At 43.5% G+C, this 13637-nt stretch overlaps 1 protein-coding gene across 11 annotated transcripts in view; it reads left to right on the top strand.

Annotated features, from left to right (window-relative positions):
- LOC147031175 (E3 ubiquitin-protein ligase HECW2-like) overlaps positions 1-13637 on the top strand; it is a 207798-nt gene that overhangs the window by 86764 nt on the left and 107397 nt on the right. For all 11 annotated transcript variants that reach the window (XR_015056708.1, XM_085875988.1, XM_085875995.1 and 8 more), the window contains 3 exons: positions 6106-6215; positions 12657-12781; positions 13018-13203. Coding sequence is in view for 10 of the 11 variants with exons in the window: in XM_085875988.1 (XP_085732114.1) it covers positions 6106-6215; positions 12657-12781; positions 13018-13203 (421 nt within the window). In the remaining variant the exon portion in view is untranslated. The remainder of the gene's footprint in view (positions 1-6105; positions 6216-12656; positions 12782-13017; positions 13204-13637) is intronic.

The following is a 13637-nucleotide window of genomic DNA, read 5'->3' as shown; positions in this document are numbered from 1 at the left end:
ATAAAATCTCCCAATGTTGTCTGCTCCTGAAAATGAGTGGAGGACAGGCGGCGCCTTGGCCTTCTGTCTGCCTCAAGCTGTTGCAATTGGCTGTATATGGATAAGTCCTGACACCATGGAGGTAAAAGTGTTTCTCAGAAGGAGATGATAGTTTGCCACGACTATCACAAGGACATCTATATCTGGGGAGAAGAACGTCAGTTTCGATTAGATGCTAACACTGCTTGAAACATCAGCTTCTTCATGGTTGTTGTCCTCTGATCAGATCGCCATTGCTCTTGGTGCATCCTGATGCACATGTGATGACCAGCTTTGTTGAGTCTGAGTGGTATAATAGGATTTTCTCTGCAAGGTAATCTGTTAGATCAGTTTTTGTTTTGTCATGGGAAAGGAACCGCTTCGTGGTTATATGTTCTATGCTTGTGTCATCACGGATCTTGTATTGAACTTCAGCCTGTCTCTGTCGCCTTGCTTCTCTTGTAGCATACTACAATGATGAATCTGTGTATGTATCAAACACCACAATGATCTCGTCAAATTCTCATCATAGACGTCAGCTCGTCATTGAAGATTTTACTGAAGTCAGCGACTGTTCTCATTGTGGCTGACTTTTTTGTTTTCTGCACCAAAACCAAGCTGTCTATCACTGAAATCTTTCTCTTTGGTCCATCAACTTCAGTTGGTAAGGCATCCATAGGTTCTTCATCTCATGAATCTTGATTTTTTTTTTTTGCAGGGAAATGTCATTCTGTTTGTTCTGTTGGAAGGTTTTACGTCGCAAAACATGGAATACATGCTGTGTCCAACATTGCTTGTGGTACTTAATAGCAATTGTGTGTGCATCACATGGTGAGATACAAATGTTCCATCTCGTTTTCAGCTGTGGATCTTGGGAGGCTTCTACAGCTTCTCGCAGAGTTCTGCCAGCATTTTCAGTCCGCATGGCATACAACTGCTCACCAGCATTTTCCTGACAGAAGAAGCGCTGATCCTTGTCGAATGGAACTGTTGACGACTGGGTAAATGGTGTCGAGGAACCTGAAGCTGACTCTTCATCCATTTCAGGGCTTGTTCTTTTATGTCCTCAAAATTTTGCAGTGTACAACCTGGTCGAAAGTGCAGAAGTTTGGAAATGCTCCCTTGCATGTTGCATATGGACTTTGTTAGTTGCCTCAGAGTAGCAGCTACGATGCCATACATTCTTCCCTCTGCAAAGGCTTTCTTGTGTGCAAGTTTCAAGTCTTTTATGAATAGTAGCATAGCCCCGATCTTGTAACCTCGATTGTTCTTGAATTAAATCCAGTAGATGCTGATATTAATAATTTCTGGGATGTAAAATGAGATAAACTTTCTTAACGTCATCGGTCTGACACAAAAATGCAAAGTTTCCGGTCTATTGATGTTTGGATTTTTGTCAGGTCAGGTTGGATTTTTGTCAGGTCAGGTTCGATCTGTGACCTGCTACAGGTACCATGTAAACCTGTACTAACCTGTTCCATGGTCGGGTTGTCGGCGACTAAACCGTCTCCCCCACCAGGTTTTCTGGTGAGGAGGGTGTTTGGATATGGACACCCAGCAGGATTAAAAACAAAACCTGTCAAAGGGCGGAGGAGCTCCTTGTGAGCCAACGGCCATCCATATCTAGTGCCCAACTGTGTCTGCGGACGTCCTCCTGCAGTTGTGTTACTTTTTTATTAGGACGTTGGTGGCAGGATTTGCACTCCAGCCACCGTAAAACGCTTCATTCCGCAAAACGCAAAAACGCAAAAAAATCTGAAAACCCACTCCGTGGGAGTACCTCCTGTGCAGCTTCCCTTCGCAGGGCAGCTCACCTGATGATGGGATTGGGGCAAAGCCTTCGGGACCCCCAATCTTTGATAGGAGGGAAACCACGGGGTAACATCCCTGGGTCAGATTGCGGGAGAGTGTGTCGGAGTGGTGCTGAGGTGTCGTCCACCAGACGGCGGTCTCCTTGGGTTAACCTGAGGCGGTCCCTTCGGGTGGGTGCCTGGAATGTCCTATCCCTAAGAGAGGATGATCACCTGTCTCTGTTATCATCTGAGCTCAAGCGTTTGGACATCGGGATTGCAGCTCTCTCTGAGGTTCGGAGACCGGATTGCGGCGAGATAATGGTGGGTGGTTACACCTACTATTGGTCTGGTCGCTCTGATGGTTACCATACCCAAGGAGTTGCTGTAGCTGTGTCCAATAAGCTGACCCCAATGATAATTGAGGTAACACCGGTCAACGAGCGTATTATGAGATTAAGGATTCGTCACTCCTTAGGTGTCATTTCCCTGGTCTCTATTTATGCTCCGACTGAGGCGAGTGATCTCACCGTGAAGGATGCATTCTACGCCACACTCGAGTCTGTGGTTGATCAGTGCCCCAGACGAGATACACTTCTAGTCTTGGGGGATTTCAATGCATCGACTGGAACTGATAGGGACGGTTATGAGGTGTGTGTTGGTCCCCATGGGTCAGGAACTATGAACCAGAATAGCACTAAGTTCCTTGACTTTGCAAGAAGTCATGGACTTAGGGTGGCTGGTTCATGGTTTCAGCGCCCACAAGCTCATCGCTGGACTTGGTATTCCAATGCTGGCGGTGTGGCAAAGGAGATTGACCATGTCCTCATTGACGGTCGTTGGAGGATGATCCAGAACTGCAGGGTCTACCGGAGTGCTCAGTTCCTCAATACTGACCACAGGCTTGTTGTAGCAACTCTAAAGCTGCACCTTAAATCCTGGAGAATGGTACCATCCCAGCCTAGGCTGGATGTTGCCAAGCTCAGGGATGAGAGAGTAGCTGAGGAGTTTGCGAACAGGCTGAGTGGACACTTGGGGGTCTGGGTGCTTTGGGGGTCCTGAAGAGTTGTGGAGCACCTTCAAGACCACCGTCCTTGATGTTGCCGGTGGATGCCTTGGAGTTCACCGCAGGGCAAAGAAGAATTTTGTCTCTCAAGGGACACTGGATACCATTGACCAGAGTCGCAGGGCCAGGCTGAATGGCAGAGCTGAGCTGTTCAGGGAGCTGAGGCGTAAAACTGTACGTGCACTGAGGGTGGACAAGGAGGCCTATGTGCGAGGAATCTGTGAGGGGGTAGAGCATCACCTGTGGACAGGTGATTCTCGTCCCGCTTACAGGGGAATTCGCGCATTACGTTCATCCAAGCCCATCCCTCGGAGCACTGCAGTTCGAGCAGAGAGTGGTAGGCTCTTGACAGAGGAGTCTGAAGTGAAGGCCCGCTGGGCCGGTTACTTTGAGCGGTTGTACCAGGCTGATCCCCCAGCTGTCGAGTTGGACGTCAAGGGTGTTACAATCCCTGTTGCTGACCCTCGAATCAACTGTGGTCCACCATCGCTTGTGGAAACACGGGCTGCGGTGAACCAGTTGAAACGGGGCAAAGCTCCAGGGATCTGTGGCATCCATGCTGAACTTCTCAAGGCTGGTGGAAATGCTGCACTCGCGTCGTTGCATGCAGTTTTGTGCTCTGCCTGGAACACAGGCATCATCCCAACTGACTGGAAGAGGGGCCTTGTTGTCCCTCTCTGGAAAGGGAAGGGTGATCGCCAAGACTGCAACAACTACCGAGGGGTGACGCTGCTCTCAGTGCCGGGCAAGGTCTTTGCTCGGATAATTCTTGATAGGGTTCGCCACCATCTGCTTGAGCACCAGCGTCCAGAGCAGTCAGGCTTTACACCAAAGAGGTCAACGATTGACCGTATCCTTGCTCTTCGTGTCCTCACTGAACGCAGACGAGAGTTTCGGCAGGGGCTGCTTGCAGCCTATGTTGATCTCTGTAAAGCGTTCGATTCAGTGAATCGGGATGTCCTCTGGAGGATTCTTGGTCTTCGTGGGGTGCCACCGAAACTGATCGATCTGATGTCTGAACTCTACTCTGGTACTGAGAGTGCTGTGAAGTGTGGTGGTACCGCCTCTGACTTATTTCCAGTTGTTACTGGAGTTCGTCAGGGATGTGTACTTGCCCCCACACTTTTCAGCACTTGTATGGACTGGATTTTTGGGAGGATGTCGGAGAGATCAAGTTGCGGTGCATCGTTTGGCAATGTCAAGATCTCGGACCTTGATTTTGCAGATGATGCAGTCATCTTTGCGGAGACTTTAGACATCCTCTTGGGGGCCCTCGAGGTGCTGAATGAGGAGTCGGAGCCGTTGGGATTACGGATTTCTTGGGTCAAAACAAAGATCCAGGCTTTCGGTGACATCTTGGATGCTGCTGTCCTGTCTGTGTCTGTTTGTGGTGAGGATGTTGAGGTCGTGGATAGATTCACTTACCTTGGCAGTGATATTCATGTCTCCGCAGGTTGTGAGCCGGAGGTCAATAGACGTCTGGGTCGGGCCTGGGGAGTCATGGATTCACTGGATCATGGGGTGTGGCGCTGCCGGTACCTGTGCGGGAGGACGAAAGTCCGAGTCTTCAGGTCCTTGGTACTTCCAGTCTTGCTCTATGGGTGCGAGACTTGGACTTTGACCAAGGATCTGAGATGGAGACTTAATTCCTTTGGTACCAGGTCTCTTCGGAGAATCCTTGGCTATCGCTGGTCGGATTTTGTGTCCAACGAGCGGTTGCTGAGAGGGACTCGGATGAGATTTGTTACCTGCATAGTCCGTGAGCGTCAGCTGCGGCTGTATGGACATGTGGCTCGTTTTCCTGACGCTGATCCTGCTCACCAGATTCTCTCAGCGAGGGAGTCTCATGAGTGGAGGAGGCCAGTGGGCCGACCACGTGCCTCATGGTTGCAGCAGGTTGACCATCATCTCAAGGAGATGGGGATGGGCCTGGCATCTGCCTGGGAGATGGCCAGACGGAGGCCCCTGGAGTACCGGCGGAAAGTGGACGCAGCGACGCGCTGTTCTGGCACATGCTCCCATACCTGACCTGATGTTTGGATGAACTTTCGACCAAGTGTTGGTGCATCACTCAGGATGAAGTAGAGCCTGAAAATACAGCAGACAAAACGAGAGCTTACTTGACATAGAAACATATGGATATCTATATAATATATCAAACCATTACATCCATTGCCCCCCAAAATGTAGGCATAGCCACTGGAATCGTATTCATATCTTGCTTACTCTTCGAGCTATTGACGAAAATAGGTCCCAGATGGCAGCAATTTTGAAATCAAAGATGACAGCCATGAAAATGGTCAAATCAAATGGAAACATTGATTTGTGGAGTCGGAGACTCTCAACCTTTTCAAAAATGTAAATGGTTACAAATCAACACAAAATAAGAACGAAATAGCATATGGAACCTGACGAAGAGTCCGCACGCACACAGACAGGAACATTGAACTGGACAACATGATGTAAGGACTGGCAGTTTATTCCAAAATGACACAGTGTGCTGGAGGTGGTGGCAAAGTTCACCAAAAGCAGCTTGAGAGCCTTGCGTATCTGTCAAGAGACGTCCAGAGAGAGCTGGGTTTCAACTTCCTTGTCTTTGAGGACTTTGTGGTTCCTTCCCCACCCTCAGTGCGTTTTCATTAGCGCCCTGATGGGCGCCAGCCAATGTTGTGCCATGCTCATAAATAGAGGCAGACCCGACTGATTGATGGCGCCGATCCCGGCCCAATTGGCATTGCGGGCGTCAAGTAGCGTAGGCTAATGATGGCCATGCTGGAAGGTTCAGCCACCACCCGGTGAGGGCAGGAGCCCCCACCTCCTCCCCCATCCCCAAAAAACGTAACTAATGATCGAACCATTGCATCTCATTTGTAGAACATTTTGAAAGCCTTTTGTACTGCAGATGCAAGCATGTAATTTAATGAGCAAACTGGTCTCACATTGTGTGTGTGTGTGTACGTGCGTGCGTGCGCACTTCAGAGTTCTTCACCCCAATGTGCATCACAGCTGAGCATTACCTTCAGTATTAGCAGGCGAAAAGCTGTTTGAATAGTTTTAATAAATTGCATTATTTCATACCTGTATAGATAACACTTTTATTTGGCTTTGTTTTCCTTTAAGTAAATATTTGTGTACTTTTAGAATTTATGAGCAGGACATTTGGTCGTTGTTGCCATGACACCTGTTGGTAAATGTACGTGTACGTGTTTCTCCCTCTTGTACGTGATGTAGGTACCAGAGTGTCCGACGCACAATCACAAGCGAACGACCAGAGGAATCGGCTCCAGCCGGAATCATCGAAGGAACGCCAGACGATGCTGAAGGCGCGGCCATGCATCCTGGTAACGAATGAATTTCTCGTCGAATAATCTTGATCAGCAAATTCTGAATGGAGACTTGAACACATCATTTATTTTACGATGATGCGAATGAAATTTAACTGTATTTATGGGAATAAAATTCCGTATTTCTAAAAATAATGAGGGTAATATCTGGCACACTTCGGACACTCTGTCCTGTTGCGCTGAATCCTGTAGCGAGATTGTTGCGGTCGAGCAACTTGCTTTCCATACATGAAAGACTAACCTGACTGTGAGGGTAACCTTCATTCATTTTGTAAGGCTTGCAAGAATTGTATCCATGCTGAGGCAGCCAGAAAAACATCATCTTACAAATCTCAAAGATGAACTCTCATTCAATCAGTCTTCTCCTCCAAGTCATGGTGGTGCCTTGTCAAGTCCATCTCTGGAGAATGCTCCCCTTCAATCCTGTCCCTCACCTCAAAAGGTTGTACTGCAGGCTCTGCCTAAGTTAAGACAGAATGTCCAAACTCTGTCTTTTCCTCTAAATCTCGTGTAGCAACCCATCCTGCTCTGTCCCCATTTTGTCCTGACGTACCCACTGTCTACTGGACTCTGTGTCCTCACTCGATAAGGTAGAGGAAGTTCTGTGCAGCCTTGACCCTGCTTTGGCGATGGGCCCAGATGGCATCACTTTGGTTTTTTTGGAAATCTTGCTCTACTGTTCTTGCTTTCCGACCACCAAAGAACCAATGACCTTCCTTCTTTCTTACTCAAGACCATTCCACCAACTCAACCACCCCAACCCTACTCTGAGGATCGCTTCATACTTTATAGATCCCCCTGGGCGGGAGGGCCATGGCGAAGCTGACGTCATCATCCGTCCCGATTGGGCAGGGCCTTCATGGGGTCCGCCCTGTCTGGGCGGGGTTTCGGCCAGGTCGCCAAGCCTGCCCACACCACATGTGTCTGGACCTGCCAAGAAGGAACCTACTGCAAGATTTTGGCTCTAAAAAACGAGTCTCTGGTGAGGCGAATAGGCGGTGAAGCGCTTGTCCAGCCCAAACGAGAGTAGCAAGCGAGAGGAAGGTACTGCGGCTCAAACAACAGGGCAAATAAAATAAAAGGGGAGAAAATGATTTATTAATCTAACTAAAAAAACATTGCAATGCACCCCTTTTGCTTTCGCCATGACGCACAAGGGCGGCATCTATCTGCACATATACTAATGGCATAACTAACTTCTGGACAACTGTATGTTCGTATGCATACAGTTCCTAGAACCGTAACACTATATATGTATGTATATATATATATATATATATATATATATATATATATATATATATATATATATATATATATATATACAGCTCTGGAAAAAATTAAGAGACGACTGCAAAATTATCAGTTTTTCTGGTTTTACTATTTATAGGTATGTGTTTGAGTAAAATGAACATTTTTGTTTTAATCTGTAGACTACTGACAACATTTCTCCCAAGTTCCGAATAAAAATATCGTCATTTAGAGCATTTATTTGCAGAAAATGACAACTGGTCAAAATAAAAACAAAGATTCAGTGTTTTCAGACCTCAAATAATACAAACAAAACAAGTTCATATTCATTTTTAAACAACACAATACTAATGTTTTAACTTAGGAATAGTTCAGAAATCAATATTTTGTGGAATAACCCTGATTTTCAATCCCAGCTTTCATGCGTCTTGGCATGCTCTCCATCAGTCTTTCACATTGCTGTTGGGTAACTTTATGCCACTCCTGGTGCAAAAATTCAAGCAGCTCTGCTTTGTTTGATGGCTTGTGACCATCCATCTTCCTCTTGATCACATTCCAGAGGTTTTCAATGGGGTTCAGGTCTGGAGATTGGGCTGGCCATGACAGGGTCTTGATCTGATGGTCCTCCATCCACACCTTGATTGACCTGGCTGTATGGCATGGAGCATTCTCCTACTGGAAAAACCAATCCTCAGAGTTGGGGAGCATTGTCAGAGCAGAAGGAAGCAAGTGTTCTTCCAGGACAACCTTGTACGTGGCTTGATTCATGAGTCCTTCACAAAGACAAATTTTCCCAATTCCAGCCTTGCTGAAGCACCCCCAGATCATCACCGATCCTCCACCAAATTTCACAGTGGGTGCAAGACACTGTGGCTTGTCAGCCTCTCCAGGTCTCCGTCTAATCATTAGATGATCAGGTGTTGGGCAAAATTGGACTCATCAGAGAAGATGACCTTACTCCAGTCCTCCACAGTCCAATCCTTATGGTCTTTTGCGAACTTCAGCCTGGCTCTTCTTTGCTTCTCATTGATTAAGGGCTTTTTTCTAGCTTTGCACGACTTCAGCCGCCCTAGGAGCCTGTTTTGAACCTTCCTCGCTGTGCACTTCACCCCAGCTGCCATTTGCCATTCTTTTTGTAGGTCACTTGATGTCATCCTACGGTTGTTGAGTGACATTTGAATGATTGGCGGTCATCCAGGTCAGTGGAAAGTCGTTTTCTCCCTCTGCCAGTCTGTAGCTTTGTTGTCCCCAATGTCTGCTGCTTGACCTTGTTCTTATGAACCGCCGTCTTTGAAATTTTAAGGATGGAAGCAACGTGACGCTCACTGTATCCCTCTGCCAGTAAAGCCAGAATTAAACCCTTCTTTTCCTCACTCAAAACTTTTCTTTTCAACTCTTTTGGCATGGCCAATAGTTATTTTTGATTCCAATTACTTTTGAGGTACTACTAGCACTGTTTTTGCCACCCAGCTGGTCTTATTGCAAGAGGATAGTGATGACCACAGCAGTGGTTTTAATACTTTTCCTTGTTAAATAATATTTGGTTCAGGTGATCACCTAATCAGTACCTCACCAAGTAGAATGAGGTGTGCCTGTGTTGGAATTCAACAGACACTGGAATAGAATGGCTGGCATACATGTAGAGATGCTGATTAAAAAAATTTTTGGAGTGTTCTCTTATTTTTTTCCAGAGCTGTATATGTATGTATATATATATATATATATATATATATATATATATATATATATATATATATATATATATATATATATATATATATATATATATATATATATATATATATATATATCCAAGAAAATCATCTTTATTTATTATATAAATATGGTGAATATAACTCATTACGATGTTTGCAATAACGACTACAAATATTACAACAAACACTTACAATCATGCAAACACACAATCAATATGTATCAACTAATCCAACCAGTAGAGCAAGAAAAACAACATTGTGATAGATACTCAACAGACTTGTTAAAACGTAGTTTTAAGAGACAACTTCAATCATGCAAACACAAAAACAACTCAGAAGATACAGCTGGGTTTGTTCTTGAAAAAACTCATGGAGCATTTAAGGATTATATCAAAACAAGCTCGAATGAGCTGAGATCCTCGTCCTCTTAATGATGACCTCATAAAAACGAATATGACGTCATTGTGATGTATCAGGTTTGCGATAAATTATCTGTGCTATTGCCCGGCTTGATTCCCGCAAGCAAAATTCAAACAGCTTTTCTAGTTTTGGAGATAATGGTATAGGCGATTTCCATTAGCGGCGATATTATGACGTCAACTTTTTTTCTCGGAAGAATTTCAAAAATCGGAGATGGTTACTGCTTGTGCGTGGGCTTTCTTCATATACATGGCAAGTTTCACGAAGATCCGATGAAAACTCTGGGTTGTGAAACAAAAAATGTCCAAAAATAGGAATGACGTCATAAAAATTGATATGACGTCATAGTGATGTATCATATGTGTGGTAATTCATCTCTGCTAATGCCTTGTTCGATTCCCGCAAACAGAATTCAAAAAGCTTGCCTAGTTTGAGAATTTTTTAGGCGATTTCCATTAGCGGAGATATTTTGATGTCATAACTTTTTTTCTAGGAGGAATTTTCAAAATTGGAGATGGTTACTGGCTGCGCAGAGTATTTTTACATATATATGCCAAGTTTCAGGAAGTTTCGATGAAAACTGTAGGCTGTGAAACAAATGAAACAAAAAACAAAAAAATGTCAAAGAATAGGAATGACGTCTTTAAAATTGATATGACGTCATAGTGATATATCATATGTGCGGTAATTCATCTCTGCTAATGCCCTGTTCGATTCCCACAAACAGAATTCAAAAAGCTTGCCTAGTTTCGGAGATAATTTATCAAATATCAATTTCGGAGATAATCAAAATTTCAGCGTACGCCAACGTTTTACATCCATTTTTATACGTTGCCATTGCTGGCTAAATCGTCAAGGTGTGACAGCGCCTTTAAATGAGAACAAACTCATTTCATTTCTTCATTTCAAGGTTTCCAAGATTGTCATGTTTATGATAAACTTCAGAGGTATGAAATAGATGTTGATGATAACAGAGAAGGAAGTGGATTTAACATCGAGAAAATCATTTTCTTACACATACACATCTTGAAATCGGATCCTCTCAAAGCTTCTCCCTATATTGATTTGCCAAGAATAATAAAACTTTAAAAAGCAGTTGTGAATGTTGAAAACAATGACAAAAAAATGCTTCCTCTGGGCTGTTCTTGCTCACATACACCCTCCACAATGGTAACCTGAATGAATATGGCATTATAAAAAATATGAAAATACTTTAAATGTTAAAACTATTAGAATTTCTAATGAAGTTTAAGGATATCTCTAACTCTGAGAAAATGAACAATCTCTCCATTCATTTGTATGGACTAACAGATGCAAAGTTCAAATATTAAAATTTTCAAATAATTATAAGAATGATGAAATGCACATCGACCTTCCGTCCTATAGTTTGGAGGAAAATTTACATTGTGCTGACATCAACAATATCAAGATTAACTTCTTCTCAAGCACACAATCGAACTAATAAGACGTATCTCTGCAAGCAATGTCTCAACTTTTTTCACACAAAAGAAAAATTCGAACAATACTCAGTACATTGCTCAAACCACAAATAAACTGTAATCAATATGCCAAAAGTGGGTTCAGTGGTAGATTTCAGTGAAATAAATAAATCCTTAAATCATCCATTCGTGATACATGCTGACTTTGAAAGCATTCTCGAAAAGATAGGCGACACGACTTCTCCAAATCCAAATAAATCATACACCAATCCATATCAAAATCATACCCCTTGTGGGTTCTGTTATTATGTCAAGTCATCTGTTGGAGACCAACATCATAAATTAGAAATGTACAGCGGAGAAGATACCCCTCAAGAGTTTGTAAAACTATTAGAAAACGATTGTATTCAGCGAACAGAAGTAATGCAAAAAACTTATAAACCAATGAAATTAACACAACGTGAGTAAGAAGAGTTTAAGAACGCCAACATTTGTTATCTTTGTGAAGATAAAATCAGTAAAGAACCAAAAGTTAGAGACCATTGTCATCTTACTGGTAAACATGGAGGACCTGCTCATTGAAGTTGTAATCTCAATTTTAAACTGCCAACTTTCATTCCGGTCTTTCTTCACGACAATGCCAACTATGATGCACATTTATTCAAAAGCGAACTTTTAAAGACACCTTGGGACATGTCTGTCATTCCTACCACAGACAAGAAGTACATCTCATTTACAAAATCAATCTCAACAACTCACAAAACTAATATTGGATTTCTAAATTCATGCAAATTTATGCCAAATAATTTATTCACATTAGCATCAAGTCTTAAAGCATATCCAAATCTCCAAAATCATTTCCAAAACTGGAAGGGCACTCGGTAGAGCGCATACCTCTGCCGCGTAATGCCTGATCCACGAGAACATATTGGTCCCAATGCATGTTTGAAATATTATGCTATGCAGTACTATATCGTTTTTGGCCCGATCTCTCGAGGGTGAAGAAATACTTTGAAGGTTAAACAACTCCCGTATCCAGATCCGCATTCGGATCTTCACCAAAATTGAATCAATTCTTCGTTGTCGCACACCCAATGTGTCCACCGAGTTTCATCCGAATCTGCCCACAACTTTTTGAGTTATCGTGCTTTTTATCGTTTTTGGCCCTATCTCTCAATGGTGAAGAATCACTTTAAAATTCCAGTAGTCACATCCTGATCCAGATCTTCACCAAAATTGAATCAGTTCGTCCTTGTCACACACCGAACCTGTCCACAAAATTTCATCCAGATCCTTCCACAACTTTTTGAAACTATCCTGTTCACAGACAAACAAGCAGACAGACAGATGGGGGTGAAAACATGGCCTCCGTCTTCCTTCAGTGGCAGAGGTATTAATGATATCTGCAGGTTTCCAAGCCTATTCCAAAATGATGCAGATTGCAGGGTTTAGGTGATGCCACATAGGAATGTTTCCATAATATTGGAAATATTGTAATAATTGTGGTAATGTCTGTCGTTGGTGTAATTGTAAAATTGTTGTAATTGTTGGAATGTCTGATGTTGCACCGTAACCGATTATCAAGTGCCATGTGGTCGATTGTCTTGTTGCAGAGATCATGGTGGATGAGGTTTCCCCACATCAGTCTGCACAGACCTGCTTGACTGTGCTCCTGCAGTCTCCGGCTGTGAAGTTCCTGTGCAACCCGGACTTCTTCAATCTGCTGCATTCAAACCCGGTAAGGCGGTCCACACTTTGCCTGCGGTTTGCTCACAATCTGCACACACGTGAATTCAAGCCAAACCATTGCCCATATGAAGACTCTTCACAACATGTCCAAGAATAAAATGGTCATCTTAAACCGTTGGTAACTTTATTGTCTTAACATCACTGTGGCTTTCTCAAAGCGTGGAAATGTGACATACCACTTTTCAACATTTACTTTTTCCTATTCTTCTGATGACTGCCTGGCAGAGTGGGTACCACATGTTCGCCAACAGCACATGCTTGAAGCACATGATCAGCAAAATTCGACGAGATGCCCATAGCTTTGAGCGTTACCAACACAACCGAGACCTGGTGTTGTTCCTCAACACCTTTTCCAACAAGCAAATGGAGCTTCCTCGAGGCTGGGAGATGAAGTACGACCATCAGGGAAAGGTGTGTAACTGGGATGAGGGGTGGGACACTTAAAAGGGTGCGAAAGTGAAATGGGAAAAGGACATGGCTTTTTGGATGTTTTCTTTTAGTTTTACATCTTCAACCTAGAATCTATCGATATATTACTAAAACTCTCATCATGTATGTTTGTGTGTATGTATGTATATGTATGTTCCCGAAATACAGCCAAAACGGTACACGATAGCGCAAAAATTTTAGGGCCACCTTACTGACCATTCGCCTGCGGTGTGCAGTATCAAGTTTCGTTCAAATCGGGTGATGAAAGAAATAATTAAAAAATCAATTCCCGATTCAGTCAAGTACTCTTCGGGAGAATTTGATCAATGCAAACAACCTCAGTGGTATCGTTTGCTGGAGCTATCTTTTTGTTTTTCTTGAAATGATTTTTTTCAGCAACCGCTGTCACAACAGGA

Source organism: Eptatretus burgeri, chromosome 3 (assembly GCF_056783735.1).
Source record: "Eptatretus burgeri isolate ZD-2024b chromosome 3, Ebu_testis_v1, whole genome shotgun sequence".
NCBI classification, from domain to species: domain Eukaryota; kingdom Metazoa; phylum Chordata; class Myxini; order Myxiniformes; family Myxinidae; genus Eptatretus; species Eptatretus burgeri.
The sequence above is the reverse complement of the archived record's forward strand: the minus strand, read 5'-3'. Positions and strand labels throughout refer to the sequence as shown.